General features: G+C 41.6%; 1 protein-coding gene across 1 annotated transcript in view; it reads left to right on the top strand.

Moving 5' to 3' along the window:
- slit3 (slit homolog 3 (Drosophila)) overlaps nucleotides 1-17652 on the top strand; it is a 220022-nt gene that overhangs the window by 141356 nt on the left and 61014 nt on the right. The window contains 1 exon segment of the mRNA XM_034543991.1: nucleotides 14849-14920. Coding sequence (XP_034399882.1) covers nucleotides 14849-14920 — 72 coding nt within the window.

The raw sequence follows: 17652 nt of genomic DNA, 5'->3' as shown, positions 1-17652 counted from the left end.
AGGGAAGCACACACGTACAGCCACGTGTGGTCGGTCTGTGCGCATGTGTACATGTTTCTAAGTACTCCATGAGTGGCGGAGAGCAGCGACGTCGGGCTAATACGAAGCTGATTAATTACTAATTATTCATGGTTAATATTTCAACCAGTTGACTTGCATGCGGTTTTTATTCACTGATCTTTCGACTTTTTTTTCTCTCTCTCTGCTGACAACCAAGATTAATGAAAATAGATGATGAGTACTTGATCATTTTCAGATAAAAATAGAATTAATCACTTTAATTTTTCAAAAGGTTCTCTATCTCTGTCAGAAAAAAACGTATTTATTTTCAAGGTACGTCCCGAATTTTGCTGCAAAGTCACTGCACTCTTTTGAAATTGGTCTTTTACAAAGTTGTCTTTACAACAAAGAAAAACACACTTAAATGTTCCCTCAGGCATCAACGTGTTCAACGGCGTCTTCAGATCTGCAGCTTCTTGCATCTTGGTTGAGTGGCAGGTCGAAATACGGGATGTGACTGTATTGCCGTACGCTACCATGATTGCTTTCTGAAGCCACTTGTTGCCATTATTTATGTGCAGGCTGCATGAGAAATCAGATCATCTCTACCCGTTCAGACCCTGAAGAATCCAATATGTGTCCATCGGCATTCAGCACCAATGGAGCCAAAAGCTTAATTCTTACATAGTCACAGATTTTGAGTTAGTCTGGACACGACTTCCAGTTTTATACTGAGCAAGTACGTACGTCATCTGTAATTGATGGAAAGTTATTTAAGTAGAAATAGGCTAAGCCATTAGTTTATATGTTTGAATCAAACGTTTTTCGAGAACTCCGTAGACTTACTTAAACCCATGGGAACCTCAGACATATTGAGCAGACTCATGATGGGACTAACATGTAGAAATGAAGGCAAAGCTTAAGAGCGAGCTGGAGCGCAGTCTGAATGTGAAGCCCATATTTGATTCCCTCCTGCGGGACAGTCTACCTTGCTGCTGATGCCACAGAAAAGTGACATGCCGGGAGGGATTGAGCATGAAAGGCAGCGAGAGCGAATGAGAATCAGGTCACATGTCACCGAAATAATGTCCACTGAACTGAAATGAATTCCATTTTTCAGAAAGCGAAACTATGACCGGGACAGACAGAAACTCAAGAGTGTGACAAAGAGAGACAGATGGCGAGAGGAACAGCAAAATGGTTCGAGAAGTGAGAGAGAAAATAGAGGACTCACACCGCCATTACATGACATGCCCACACACACACACACACACCAACCAGAGTTGGTCTGAGAAGCACTCTGGAACAACTGCATATTTTATGGTCGCTTTTTTTTCATGTAGCAAAGCTTTCTGGATGAGGGTGTACCACCGAGAGAAGGAGAGGGGGAATAAAAGAGAGAGTAAGACAGAGAGAAGTGAAGTTTGTGTGTGTGTGTGTGTGTGTGCGTGAAGCAGAGGGGTTTCGGCCAACCAGCGACTGTCATAATTCATAAGTGGAGACAGACATAGTTGCTCTCTGCGCTGTAAGTCCACAAGGTGACTTTCACTCAAACACACTTTATTCCATTCTTTTCTTTGGACCTTTTTTCTCTATTCTCAGTCATTTTTCACCTGCAAGATTTTCTTCTCAGTCCATCTTCTCTCATCCTCTTCATAATGGTTTGCTCTCTCTCTCTCTCTCTCTCTTTATCTCCCTCATGCTGCTCCACTTTTGTTCTTACCACTTTGCCTCCTCTCGTCGTTCTTGTGATTTTCTCCATCATCATTTCGTACCTCTCTTTCCTTGTGTCCAATGTCGTGTCATTGAAAGCAACCAGTAGGAGTTTGACTCCAGAAAGTTCAGCGATCATCCAACCGAACAGCGAGAACAGGATAACTTTTTTAAACATCAAGACAGCAGAGCAGTGCACCAAGCTTCTAAGCTGGAGGCATGAATTGTATTTCCAACCCACTGAGCTGTTGACCTCTCAGCCTCACTTCCCTTGCGCCTCTGACTTTATTTATTTTTTTAAAACCACAACCAGTATGGCTGCAGGTTTAAAAATACACTCTCGAAAAAAAAGTGGACGGGTTGGAATGGGAGTGTTTGTGTTACATCAGTATTTCTCAACGTATTTTCCCATGTTTTTATGTCTTAGTGACTAATGGGCACATCGGTTTTTGAAACGAGTCCAATATCGATTATTGTGTCTAACCAAGGCTTGCTAGGAGACGACTCATTTATCTACATTGTCAAAATCACGTATTTTAGAAAACTCCACGAGCTACACTTTCTCAACTCCAACCCAACACTCCTCTCTCCGAGTATCACTCGCGTTTCCACCGTTGTCTTCCGGCAACAAGTCCCATAACAAAATATCAAACAGCGAAAGAAAGGTAAGAAGACATTTGTATTTCTTTTTTTCTTTCCATAATGTTGTTAGACACTCATAATAAGGTTGTCAGTGGTGGAAAAGCAGCACTTTTAGTAGGTGAGGAATTGCCCAGAAGAATTACGTTGCACCCTTTAATGTGTTTTCCAACAGCACTGTTAGCAGGAAATCATCCAATACACACACAAACTCTGCCAGAATTACTGCCAAATGACATCGCTTACACTGGTGGGCTGGGCACGCTACACGAGAATGATGCACCCTGGGAGATCTCACATATTATTCTAATGCCTGATTGAGACAAAGGAAGCTTTTCTGTCAGACCGAAATAAGGATAAAGAAAAATAAATCAAACGAGAGAAAAATAATGTTATATATACATATGTATTTATATATATTTATATATTAATATATATTAATATATATATATATATATATATATATATATATATATATATATATATATAAAAACAAAGTGACCATAGTGTTAACGCTGAGGCTTCACAGTTTTTACCTGTGTGTGTGTGTGTGTGTGTGTGTGTGTGTGTGTGTGTGTGTGTGTGTGTGTGTGAGCACGGAGGGGTCAAACAAGAACAGAGCAGTGCAGCTTTCCGCTGTTCAGTGATTTTGGTTTGGCTGGGCTTTTGGGTTGGGTCAGGGGGCTTAGCAGAGCCATCACACCCTGGCAACAACCAGCGCCCTGGCAGAGACTGAGGGTCTGACCTGACCTGAGCGAGAGAGGAAAAGAAAGAGAGGGATGAGTGGGAAAGAGAGAGAAATGGAGAAGAAAGACAAGATGCAGGCTTAGAAATGAAGAAAAACAAGAAAGGGAATCAAAAGTGTATGAATATCTGTATAAGAGGGCGCGTGGAAGGTGGCTGAGGGGGGAAGGAGTGACAAGTGAGAGAGAAAGAATATAGCCAAGAGAGACTGGCTGAGATGTGTGTGTAAGGTAACTACTCTCTTAAAAATAATAACAGTGGTTTAAGACGTATTCCTTTGAGATTTTGAGAAAGGAATCCCGGAAGAGAGCAGGATGGCTGAATAAGAGGAAGAGAGGTGGAAGCAGGGTCTGAAAATGAGATGAAGAGAAACGTTTACTGTTTCCATTGGAATAATGATGGTGGTTTTATAAAGCACTTTAGAGATTGTTGGCCTGGGGAGAGACACCAAGAAAAGGTCAGAGGGGTTGGAGGAGGCAAAAAAGATGGAAATGAGGGATGGAGAGAGATAAAAGCGGTGGAGGAAAAGGAGGTGGAGGCGATAAAGAAGTTAGAGACTGTCAGTCAAGAAAGAGGCAAGGAGGGAAGTGAGGAGACTTCAACCTGAAGTTTGAAAAGAGGATCTACCTCCTAATCATTGTGGCAACCCCACCTTGGTTTATTGTCACATTTTGAACGTCTCGTGTTTGTCCAACCCAACAATGGCCGCTCGCTGCCCTCACTGTCCACATTCATGTATCTGCATTATGCATTATGCATTGTGTGTATTGCTCTGTAGTTGTGTCTTTGATGTGATGTCTTCCCTTGTTGTATCAATGTGCAGCTTTGCTTTCTCTTTATGAGAGCACAAATGGTTTATTTGAGCTGAGAGCTGTATTTAAAACAAACAAGAGTTTTAATCAGACTCTGTTGCAGGGGAGGGTGTTAACAAACCCGCAGGTAACACTTCAATTCACACAGAGGAAGGGGGGGGGGGTTTACACAGAGCTTATGTGCAGAAGTGGGAATAGCGTCAGATATCGGAGGAGCTCGGTGCCACCAGTCTGACCCACTCACAATTAATCACATCCCACTGGGTGGCAGGACAGGAAAGAGGAGGAGAGATGGTGATGGGGGAGAGGAGAGAGAGAGAGAGAGAGAAGAGAGAGACGATTTAAGGTGGAAATCCAGCAGGGCTTTGAGACAATTGAGGAAAGATGATAGGAGAGCAAAAGAAAGAAGGGGGAGGCAATCTGCGATGTAATTTGTTCTCGTTTAAGGTGTAATGGTCTCATCAGTGGATTTTTATGTGCATCTCTCTTCTCTCCTCGTCCTCCTTCCCATATTATTAGTCTCTTCCTCCCTCACCTCTCCATGTCTCGTTTGGAAACCCACAAAACAGGGTAACATATGAAATATAAGAAAGCAAAAGCCTGGTTTTGTGTTCCTATACACACAACAAACACGCACACACACACACAAACAGCCTTCTGCCAAACCACATGCATTTGTCCAATGATAGTCATCCAGTATCCCTGTTTTCTCAGTGTCAGTTAATTTGATTAAAATCACCATCATCAGATTGTGGTTTTAGGGACAGCTTTTGTAACTTTACTCCACATTCTCGACATAATTGACCCCCCTCCCTCTTTCAAAGATCCTTGATTTCTCTCAAAGATAACTCCATATTTCAGATCCATATCATGTTTTGATCTGTTATAACTCTTCGCCAAGAGCTCGCCACAAGATTGGACAAAGTTCCCTCCTTTGTCCATCAGGCTCCACCCTACTGGTCTCAGTAAGGAATAATACAAACATCCATTATTCAGTTGATTGAAGCGCCGTTACAGAAACCTTTTCCTGCCTCCATTTGTGCAGACATATTTCCAGCAGAGAGAAAACCCAGACTGCATTTTAAAATGTCATGGTTTCACTTTTGAAATGGTTTGTTTCTTTGAGAGAAAATCATTTCTCTGTTTGCTCACTCTGTCATGGATATAATTTGATTTGCAGCAAATCTGCCAAAAGATTTGGTCTGGAAACTTAACCCCCTAGTGCTTTTTCGGTAAAGGTTGTAAAACAGTTGAGCTTTCCCAGGGTGGTTACCAACAGCAACACTCTGGAAATGTCAATTTTCTCAGAGATGAGAGGAGTGAATTGCGAGACTTTGCCTGTGCAAACACTCAAGAGTTCATTAAACTGGCTTGCTTGTGCACTCACACTCGCTTACACACATGTATATGTTTACAACAACACAAATGCACATACGCATACACACAAAAACACTTATGCATACTCAATTTAATACCAGGCTGCCAGGGTAAAGCAGCAAAGCATGCATTAAACCCCGTGGGAAAGTTCAAATATGAGACAAGTCAACCACTAAAAAGCCCTTAACTCTTCCACCGAAAGACCCTTAAAGCCTGTTTGCAGACCTCATGGACCTTTAGAGTTCCGTGTCAAAGTCAACAGGGTCACAAATCACTTCAACTTACAAGCCGAAATCTCCTGATCAAAAGAGACACACACTGAATGACGGAGAGGAGCATTCATTTGCAAATTCCGCTCCTTCTCTGTTTCTCCGTGCCTCAAAGCTTCAGCCTTCTCACACTCAAACACGCAGACACACAGACAAATAACGCACGCGACAATGCATGCACACACCCACACCGACACACACACACACTTGCTTATACAGAAGCATAGCATTATGTGACACTGATGGCAATGTCTGACTCATTGAGACACACATTTACCTTAAGATCTACCTAGAGACCGATATCTCCTCTCCCCCGTCTCTCTCGTGGTGAAGCGGTAAATAGAATGAAGAGGTTAAACGATCGTGTGACCTATTTGATGGAAAGCGTGACACATTTGCGGGCTCTCGTAGCTGCTCTCTCCTTCCCCAGTGAACGAGTAAATGGTGATTGTGGCAAGGGGGTGGGGGTGCGGGGTTAATAAATGAGTGATTGAAGGAGTGAAGTGTCTGTTTTTCCCTTTTGCCTCCTCTCCTAAAGCTGTAATGAGGCCTCGGGGAAGAGGATGAGGGCTCTTCACACAACTCTGAAAGAGTCATTTTGGCCTTTCGATAGTTGGCCCCTTTTCAGCGTCCGTGTGGGAAAGAAATAAATTCCTCTTTGAACTCATGTCAAAGCAATAAAGCGTAACACATTCCACATAACTCTAGAATTTTTCAAAATTAGATTTGGTGGTCATAAAGAGTGAAGTTATAATCTGTGATAGATAGCTGAGAAGATTGCTATCACTCTCGGCACAGTAAATATAAAGATGCTGGTAGCAGCTGGTTAGCTTCGTTTAGCACAAACAACTAGCTTGTTTTGTTTGTTTAATATGTACAATATATATATTATGACACCTTTTGGTTCAAAGGGTTATGCTGGCTCACTGGTTTCACATGAAGTTACTTCGCCATCCCACTTACAGTCTGTGTGCTAAGCTAAGCGACTAACCGGCTGCTGGATGTAGCTCTCAACTTCACTTCCTCTTATGTGTGTAAATGGCTCTCTATCTCTCTCTCTCTCTCTCTCTCTCTCTCTCTCTCTCTCTCTCTCTTTGCCCCTCTCTCTCTGTCTTTCAATCCAACCGGTCGAGGCAGATGGCCGCTCACCCAGAGGTGGCAAAGGTTTCAGTGAAAGGGAGAGTCACTATCGCCTCAGTGCTTGCTCAAGAAGGGAATGTTGGGTAAATTATAAAGTGCGGTCTAAACATGCTCTATATGCGTCTCAGGATGATTTCTGTTGACGCTATATAAATATTTGGGCCTCGAGCATGTTTTCTTAACTGAGCTGTCTCTGCATACTAAGATAGCTACTGTCAGGTGGCTCGACCCCGTGTCAATGCCACCTACATTAATGGTCTGGCTCCGGTTTTTGCCGCAAATCGCTAACTCAAAAAAAAGCTGACATACTTTTGTTCAGAAAGCTGACATCTCAGACAGCATGTTTATATTTCTCTTAAGGCTTTCTCCTTTTTACCACTTATTTAATTCCTGCTAATTGATTGTGATTAGCGCAGCTTTATGGGGATACAGATTAAATACCCCGGTATCTGGGGTTTCAGTTTGTGCCCTTTTACAGTTCCATTTTGTTCTTTTGAGCGAGTAAAGAAAATATAGTGCATGTGTTATGCATATTCTCTGCATTCCTCCCGGATACAATTTATACCTGCGGGAACCTGTCCATCATGTTTGCGGTTGGCTTCATTTCCATCTTTCTAATCAATATGTTTTCCAGTCACAGTACTGGAATTGCATTTTTTTTTTATCCTGAAGAGATTAAAATTAGAAGAGAGGCATGTGAACTTGATTTAACCTGATAACATTGATAATAGCATAACTTTTGTGTTTCATTTAAAGTAGTCTTTTTCTATACTCGTTTCCCTTTTACCCGATCGAGCCCCACATGCGTTAGTGATTTGCCACAACAACCTTAAAGCAGCATGCTGCTGAATAAAAGCGCTTTATGCAAAGGCACTGTAAAGAAGGCTTGCTATGAGCCATCGGCCCAAATGTGTCTGTCAAATTACCAAAATTAAATTAGATGCAAAAGAGTCACACAGATCATCTTTGCACCTGGAGGCAAATCCACCGAAAGCAATGAGTTGTGTGTCCACTGAAATTAATTTAGCAGCAAAAGTTTTGCTTTTGTAAATGCTGATGTGGCCGAACCTCGATCCTAATGGTTCTCAGGCCAGCTACCAGTTGTCTAACCAGTTAGATTGTTTGTTGCCTCCACCTGGCATTCCTCATGTCGAGTCCCAATGAAGACGCCTGTACACCTTCCATCGATGTGAGAGGAACAACAGTTCACGTGTAAAGCAGCTCCGGGTTTGGAACGAGACAATTTGATGATAGTATTCATTCATAAATCATTCATTGATGAAAACAATTTGTGTTTCTGTAATCTTTGTTTGGTCACATCAATGATTTATATCTAATGCTTGCAATTATTAGAGGCAATCTGATCAATCGTACCTAGAATACAGTTGTAAGTAGGGTCATGGAATTGCTTTGCTGAGCTTTCAGTTTGTGGTCTCGTTCCCACAATGGAGTATTGATTTGAGATTTCAGAGCAGGTCCAAGTGCACAAGAAGGTTTTTAAATCTAAAATGAGACATCAGTGCTTGAAAAAGGGAAGTCTAATATTATAAGGGGATTTACTTACACTGAAAGCATTAAATATTAGCCTTGATACTTCTGACAGCTGGACTTTTATTTTTGATTTACTAGCAATGCTGGGGAAATAATCTTCAGAAAATAGTTGTTGTCTTTTTTCAATAATGAATGCTGATCATTTTGTTAATGATTTTTTTTAATTTTTATAATATTCAAATACATTTTCAAAAATGATTGCACACAATGAGAAAAAATCGTATACACACTTTGATTAATCCGGAAATTGAATACGATTGACTGTCCGACACACTGATCAGAAAAGTGATTTACAACAAGTACCAAACACTAACATGACCGTTCGATACCGGAGCGCTTTATGATGCGTTTTTACATCGTGTTTTGTAATTCAGTCGTCAGAACTCTTCTTTCACTCGGACCCTTTTCACGAGACCATAACTAATGTTAGTGATTACGAGAGAGAATAATCACGTTGAGCGTGAAGTCAATATTGGTTGTAATCACAGTCATAAAGTTACGTTGTTGTGTTTTAGTGGCTGTAGTAATTCAGACATTACAGATCAGTGTATTGATCTGTGTCAGTTAAGGCCGATTGAGCATAATAGACACTAATAGAAATGCCCTTTATTACACACACACACACACACACACACTCAGACACACACAATAACAGCTCAGACTCTGTGGCGTCAAACACACACAGAAACAGAACAGAAGTAAAGAGCAACAACACACACACACATTTACATGCTGCTTAATTAAATGGGACTACAATCTGGAACTTTTGGTTCATTAATATCACCCTACATAGTATGACAGATAACACACCTCGGATCAAAATTAAGTTATGACATTGGACCTGAAGGTCACATGGATTTGGTGGGCAAATATTGCTTTACCGACATCTTGACCCACAGAAAAACCTCCCTGGCTTCATCTGCACAGCAGCCATCATGTTTTACTATTCATGTCGATAGATTTGGATTCTTTGCTGGCGTGTGGGCTATGAAATATAACATCTAACATGTGTAACAGGGAGGAGCCAATCCATTCAGCAGCACCCATGGTGTCTGATACTGCCGCTCTGAGGCACCCTTCACTGTCTGTATGAGGCACAACCGGCTTTCAGATAACTTCAGGGTAAACCCATCCACGTCCTTATTAGATTATCAGAGCGAGACACGTCCAAAACGGATCAAAAAGTCATAATAAAAAGCTGTTTTGGAAAAAATGTTATGCCTAATATCTTAAACGCTTAGCAGAAATAGTCTGTGTGTGTTTGTGTGTGTCTCTGTGTGAGGGAGGAAAGATTGACGGGTAAGGCTTTGACCTCAGTGTGTAGGCTGCAGCAAAGACATATATGATAACATCACTCTCTTTCCCTCTCTCACACTCACACACACACACAAGCACGCACCAACACAGGCGATAGCATCTCCCTGGTGGGTTGCCTCTAAAGAGTCTCCTCCATCACTGACTGCAGAGGCCCATTTATTGCAGCAAAGAGACCGCTGCATCGACAACACACACACTTACACACACACACACACACACACACACGCATGCATGCGGACACGTAAGCAGCACATGCTGACTCAAGAATACACACTCACGAGGAGCGCGCACACACACATGGGCATATAAGTGTAGCAGCGCACACATTCACACACATTCAGGGAACACGGATCTGCCCTGCAGCAGCACCGCAGCGGTCACTGCAGCCTATCTCGAATTAAGAGAAAAGAAATAGTGCTGAATAGGCATTTTGTAATAGAAACATTGCGTGTCGCAAACATCGTTGGACTAGTCCTTGAGCTCTTTTTTCACTGTGACTGCAAAAACTAAAATGTGATTTTCTTTTTATTTATTCTTTTACTCAAGTGACCTTTTCTTGAATAATTAATCTGCAGAGCAGCAAGCTTCCACTGTGATGTGGGCGTTGTGGCTAAATCTGTGTTCGACACAAGGCATATTATGATTTTTGTATTTTAATAGGAGGAAGATAAGGGAATATAAGAATAAAAATGATACAAAAAAACCCTTAAAATTAAAGATCAATCATGAAAAGAGTCTGATAATAGATATCTAGACATATGTGTGGCTTCAACCAGCTTATGTAACCTATTTTTTTTATTTTTTTTTACTTTGGTTTATTTGATAAACCGTGCACAGTAATAACAACATTTCTGTAAATGTGCCAGAGTTAGCTAAGAGGCTATTTTTCATCTGTAGTCCCGAGAGGCAGATGTCACAAAACAAACCTAAAAACATACCATTACATATACCAGGTTTATACAATATTTAAGCTTTTCAATGGGTGCACACAAAATGAATAGTGAGAATTCCTGTTGCGTTAACTCTGTGCCTCCATACAACTTCAGAATATGAAGCAAAATAAGCCATAAAACAGAAGAGCAACATAAAGCTGTCTTCCTCGAAGCATAAGGTCCCTTTGGAAAGTCATTTCCCAACCATACGCAAAATCATCGGTTGGGAAACATTTGCAAATGGGGCCGTGACGGCAACACAGCCAATGTTCCGGTTTGCACTGTGTGATTTTGTGGTGGAAGTGCAGTATGGTGTGTTGGGATCCGTCATGGCTGCAGGATTATGAAGTTAACACAGACGTGAAGGTGGAGTGCAAAACCAGTGGAACGGCCCCATCCCGACCAGTCAGATGCTTTTCACTGCAGAACCATAGGAAATCAAACAGGTGCACCGTATTCTGGCTTTTCCCCTTGGTGTAAATCACTCAGTTTAGTTATTAATTGCACAAAAGGGAGGCACACTTTGAAGTGGTTCGGTAAGATAATTTCACTTGTTTAGTAAAGTGTACACTACGAAGTGGAGCTGGTCTCCACTTGTTTTCCCACTCCAATGACGCGGCGAAGCGTCAACCAATCACATCGGTTTCAGTCCGATCTAAAGAAATGCCGTGAGCCAGTCCCCGGTGCTGTTTAGTTCCAGCTACGTCAACAAGCGCTTGAGCAACGCGTCGACGGCGAGTCGGTGTCAATGCAGCTGGCAACGCCTGCTCTGTTGCTCGTAATGTGAACATATACTACATATATATATATATATATACCTTGCAATATTCAGCGTTTGGACCTTTTGCGGCAATTTCTGTCTTTGTCGAAAAAGAAATGCACATATTTGTTTTATGAACCACTTAAAAATCCAAGTGCAGCCTTGGCCTGAAGTAGTGTAAAATAAGCTGGAAAAAAAACAGCCCGAATATAAAACAAGTTTCATCTAAATGATGTTTTCGTTGTTTATCTTGGCTTAAGTCAGTCTGCTTTATTAAGGCAGAGAGATGTGGACCAGGGCTGGACAGAGTGAGCAGGGGAACAACTGACGGCGAAATTGCAGTGGGAAATTATTGTTATTTCACAATTAAATTATATATTCTGGGTGTAATCACCCCTAACAGGGCTGACCATAGCAGCACTTCTAATGTGTGTATGTGATTGTGTGAGTGTGTGTGTGTGTGTGTGAGAGAGAGAGAGAGAGAGTGAATGTGAAACTTTATCCATCCACCAAGGCCACTGAGGCTACACTGGCAGGGAGGGAAATGTAGAAAGAGATTTGGAAGGAGAGAGAATTAAAGAGAAAGAAAAGTAGTAACATCAACAGAGTGAAGCAAAAACAGTCTATTTTAAGGCTGAGTGGGTGTTAGTGAAAACACAGCAAGCCCCCGGTAATGAGCCGTATTTTAACAGTTGGGACGACAGTGCGTAAAACAGACCTTCCATGATGTTTGTCGGCGAAATCCAAACCTTCACCGTGGTCACGCTGTGTGTTTAGGCACAAACATATTGCAGATGCTGTACAAAAAAAATGTATGAATTTGTGCCATTTTTCAGAGAGAAAGCCGACCTTGTCCTTGTCTGAACGCAGTAAAAACACATTGTCAAACGTGAAAAATGAATGGGTTTTCCGTTGTGAAAAATGGCCGCTCAGTCTTTCTTCGTCCTGAAGACTGTTTGAGAGGTTTCGGGTGATATGTATAGTAAACTAGCCCTATTTTCTATCCAGTGAAATTAATGATCCATGGAACTTGGGCAAAAAACAAAAGCAAATGGTTTTGCTGTCTCGTGGTGATGCTGGCTCCCACAAGCCAGCAGAAAAGTTAGACTGGAGTATACGTTTAAGAGATCCCTGGATGTCCGATGTCACAAGGAGCTCTCATTTACTCTCAATTTCAATCTTGAGTTCAAGCCATTTAAACAATTCAATGCAAAACTGTGTTTCTGCCTAAATCAATCAAGTGTATTCATTTAGTTTGATTATAAAATAAAACAATAATAGAAAAATCTGTCTGAAATGGATTTAAAAAATGTAATCTGCACCACAAGTTATTTTCTTTTTATATATATATATTTTAATGTTTTCATTTTTTATTTAAGAAATACAAATTCAAGACAACCAAACTAATCTGCTCCTAAAAAAAACCCAACATCCAACGTCACGAGGTACGCCTGCAGTAGATTTAAGGATAACAAGTGAAGTTTTTGTTCTGTTTTTCCCACAGTATTCACTGCCATATGACCACATAATGTACGTTGTATGTCTTTGTCCGGCCTCGTGTTGTGCTGCATTGCATGTCTCCATGCGGACTGCACTGCTTCAGTCTTGATGGAAGCAATATCCTACCCCACACCCCACCCCCGTGGAAGGCTTTGATGGAGGATCTGTCTCCTCTGCATTTCTTCTCACTGCTCGGATTTCTGTCTCCATTTCTGTCCATGTGAAATCACGGAGAATCGATAGGTGTTGTGTTTCTTCCACACGCGGAGTGGGATTGCTTGTGTGTGTTTGTGTTTGGTGGTAATGACAGTCAGCCTTGTTTTTCATTCCCCTTCGGGTCGATACTACATATGAGGCCGAGTGTAGTTTATGAGCGAGCTAATAGTCAGAGAGTTAGAGGTGGAAGAAGCACAGATCAAGGGGGGTGTGTGTGTGTGTGTGTGTGTGTGTGTGTGTGTGTGTGTGTGTGTGTGTGTGTGTGTGTGTGTGTGTGTGTGTGTGTGTGTGTGTGTGTGTGTGTGTGTGTGTGTGTGTGTGTGTGTGTGTGTGTGTGTGTGTGTGTGTGTGTGTGTGTGTGTGTGTGTGTGTGTGTGTGTGTGTGTGTGTGTGTGTGTGTGAGCGTATCAATAAATAATGAGTTAAAACTCTGTGCGGTCACTTGGCACAAAAGCGGAACCCCTGAACAGAAGGTCAGAATTCGCAAATGCAGTGTTTTGCCGTTATTATGATGTTTGAAATAGTACGTTTGTAGGAGTTCAATTTAAATCATTCAACCGAGAATATAAAATGTGTCTCAGTGAGTTTTACAAGCTCTACAGCATGTTCAGTACACGCCTTCAACTCTGAGACCCCGGAGTCAGATAAAGAACAGCTTTACTTTGAAAGGTGGAATATTGTAGAATAAACTAATGGAGATCAGATTAGTTGGAGCTCTGTAAAAACCTTCAGAAAATAGACGGGATTCAAGACGGACAAGAGTCTGAGAAGAAAATCATTTTGAGTATTGTTGTATCGACACTACAGATGAATAGGGTTTACAATTTTACACATAGACTTCACTATGAAACTTTCTGACATTAAGTCAATTATCTTTTCCATTACTTTTTTCAATTTTTTTAATCTGTAATTGTGCAAATTATGCACATTTTCTAATGCTTACCTTTGATGAATTTAGGAGAAATCTCTGCATGCAAATAGACAAACATAAACATCTAAAAGTTTATTTTGGCTGTTTTCTTTCTGAAGTCATGGAAGCAAAATAGCCCAAATCTCAAATGTTTGGCCTGGTGTGCCTCGCCTTAACAAGGAAGAGTACAATAATGTATGTTCTTAATGTAGTTCAGACAATTCTAAATGCCCTTCAGTTAAATTAAATTACTAAACTAGATTCTTTATTACATCCACGAGTGAACTTAAAAATGTAATTCTACCATTAAAAAGTCCTCATGTAGAGCTTTCAACTACCGAAATGTATTTGTGCTCTATCCATTTAGTTTGGTTTAACAGTTATTTGAGGATTGAACTGTGATTTATAACATTTAAAAGAACATAAATATATATTTTTTGAAAACTAGGAGATCAGTAGTTTCCACCTTTTTTGAGTTGTGTCCCCTTAAAACAAAGCATATCTTGGTCCGTTATCATGGGTTTAATATGGATAGTTAGTATTGTCCTATGATTAATTTTAAAAGTGTTTAATCTAAATCGTTTTCCAGAACCTAAAGTGGTGGATAAAACTGTCCAGTATTATAATAATGATAGAAAAGCCTTAAAAACATGTTTTTGCTGTAACAGGAAATGTCTCAGATTCTTTGCTCTTCTGTTAGCCACCTCAGGATCTCGTTGGGGTAAACCACCGCCGTGGACACGGAGTTCTTGTAAACTTACTTATTCGAGTATGACTTTAAAACAAAAATCCCCAAAACTTGGCGATTCGAGGGGTCAGGGATAAGGTGACGAGAACTCGAACCTGCGTTCCGGATAGAATTTAATTTTACTTGCGTCAGAGTTTAAACCGCCAGACCAAAAAGTGGCAACAGGGTCTTATTTTTCTAACAATCTGCTTTTCTCTTTTCTCTCTGTTTCTCCATCCAGCACCCTCAACAACAACAACATCACCCTCATCCCGCTGTCCAGCTTCAACCACATGCCCAAGCTGCGGACACTGTGAGTATAACACACACACACACACACACACACACACACACACACACACACAAACTGCTAACATATACCACAGATGCTCTCACACATGCACTCTGTGGTTGCACATTAACACTTGCACACATGCACAGAGATGCATCAGTGCCTACTTTCATGCAGACTGAGTACGTTCACTGCGCACACAAAACTACACAAACCACTCTTATGCACAAACACCACACACACACACTCACACACACACACATACGCAGCATGGCAGCAGTGTCTGTGTGCGATCATCATGCCATAATAAGAGACCAGCTCTTCCATTGTTTCATGACTGTGAATAATTATGTGGCCATGAAGTACAGACACACACACACACACATGAAGCCACAGACACATGGAGACACACACACACACACACACACACACACACACACACACACACACACACACACAGTGACAAACACACTAACATACTGGTAATCTCATTAATGCCACAAGAAAGACTTGTTTAGGCTCTATAGTTCAATCATCTTTGATTAATTAGGAGAAACCTCCTACACTGATGTTACTGACGTGAACACAGACACCGAGAAACACACACAGTCAGGATTCAACATGAACCCCAGGCCAAGTCATCCTTTCTCATTGATAACAAGGGGGGTTTAATTTGTCCTTTGTTTCTGTATTTAGTTGGGTGAGGGAGAGAGTTGCCAAGGCAATGGCACGACATCTCAAGGGGGACTACCCATAATCCTGTGGGACTGTGTGAGAGGCAGACCATTGGTTGCATTCCTGCTGGCCACACTGGTGTTGAATTCTGCCAAACCAGCATGCAGAGAATGGGATTTCCTCCCCAAATCATCATTTTTAATAGGCCCTTGCGTGGTCACTCGAACCCTACTTCAAAAATGGGGATTTCTAAATACAAGCAGGATAACAATCGCAGAAGTCCATTAGTCTTTTACGACCATTTTCCCCGTTCAACTTTTGAACGGCATGTTCCCCCAACAGCCAATCACGTGGCAATGTTTCTATATTTCCTGCATACTGCTGCAACTTGAGTAGCAATACGGCTCAAAATCAGCCTTTGAAAATTGGATTCTGGCAGCAGCGCGGCGACGCAGTTGCCAGCAAATTGCGTACAGTTACCAATATCCAGTATCTTTTAATCACAAGCCCTTGTGTGCCTCTGTTTTCTGTCAAAACTGAGTGAGTGCCACCTCTGATTCCCTCGTTCATCCTCTTCCTTTTGTCTCTCCTCGTCCTTGCGTTATGTGTGCATCCCATTTGACCTTTTCCTCTCATTTTTTCTTCCTTATTTTTCACTTCTTCTTCTCTTACTCCAATATTTCTTCTCTTTTGAGCCTCTCCTATTATGAATTATGTTTTCCCCATCATACCACTCTTTCCTCTCTTTCATTTTCTGATATCCATCACTCACTTCCCTTTTGTGTTCTCCTTCCTCCTACCATCATCTCCTTTTGTTGCTTCCTTTTTCTATTTCTTCACATGACTCCCTCTGTTTCCTCCTATCCTCTTGTGTGGTTACTTTTCTCATCCTCCTCCTCCTCCTCCTTTTCTTTCTCCTCTTCATGTTTGTCCTCCTCTCCTCTTCCCCATCTCTTTTACACATCAGTCGGTCCCCCTAATCTTTGTCCCTTCTGTCAAGCTCTTCATCCTCGCCTTCTTCCTCCTTTTTGCTGCCTCCTCAGTTTTACATCTTGTGTCCGCCGCCCTCAGATCTCAGTGTTCAATTTGCAGCTTTTATAAGAACGACTCATTCAATCAATTGTTTTGAGATGTCCCTGATTTGATTAGCAGGGAAGTACGAGAAGTGTGTGTCTGTTTGTGTAAGTGTGTGTACGTGTGTGTGTGTATGTGTCCAGCCACTTTAATATGTGATTGCTTTTACATACATTCAGTTCATTTTATTATTTTATCTGATTCTCTTTCTATCCATTTATCTACCTCTCTGTCTTCCTCTTCCTCCCCTTTCTGTGTGTGTGACACACACACACACACACACACACACACACACACATTTACAGAAACACCAGATACAATGTCCTTATACACAAACAAGCCCAACACATGCTATCACTGACTTGCAGCTAGTCCACACACACGTACACACACACACACACACACACAGGCACACACACATTTACAGAAACACCAGATACAATGTCCTTATACACAAACAAGCCCAATACATGCTATCACTGACTTGCAGCTAGTCCACACACTCACACACACACACGCACAGCACTTTCTCCAGACCCCCTGCCTCTTCCCATTCTCCCCTGTGTTTTAATCCTACTTGTCAGTAATTAAGGCTGAGCCGGGGGTGGGCCGGGACGTGGCTATCTCCACGCGGGGGTTTGACTATAAACTGGATTTATAATGGGAGAGCGGTATTAAAACCCACTGCCCCCGCTGGTAGCATCAATGAGCCCATCTCTGTTCCATAACAGGATTTGTCCTCTGCTTTATTACAAAGGGAGGCCTGTCTTCTGAAAGGCTAGATATCCCGGCTGGCACATAATACGCTGACAAGACACTACTGTTCATCCACCCTCATTCTCCTCATCTCTCTCTTTCTTTTCTTTTTTTTAATGTGTCAAATCCTGCCAGTGAAGCCTGTAGAGAGTCTTAACTCCGTGAAACGTCTCCTGATACTTTCTACATTGAGTTGTACCATTTTATTAATGCTACAAGTGAAACGTGAAACAGCTAATAGTATCATG

Source organism: Cyclopterus lumpus, chromosome 10 (genome assembly GCF_009769545.1).
Source record: "Cyclopterus lumpus isolate fCycLum1 chromosome 10, fCycLum1.pri, whole genome shotgun sequence".
Taxonomy (NCBI): Eukaryota; Metazoa; Chordata; class Actinopteri; order Perciformes; family Cyclopteridae; genus Cyclopterus; species Cyclopterus lumpus.
Note: the sequence above shows the minus strand (reverse complement) of the source record. Positions and strands in the feature narration are given on the sequence as shown.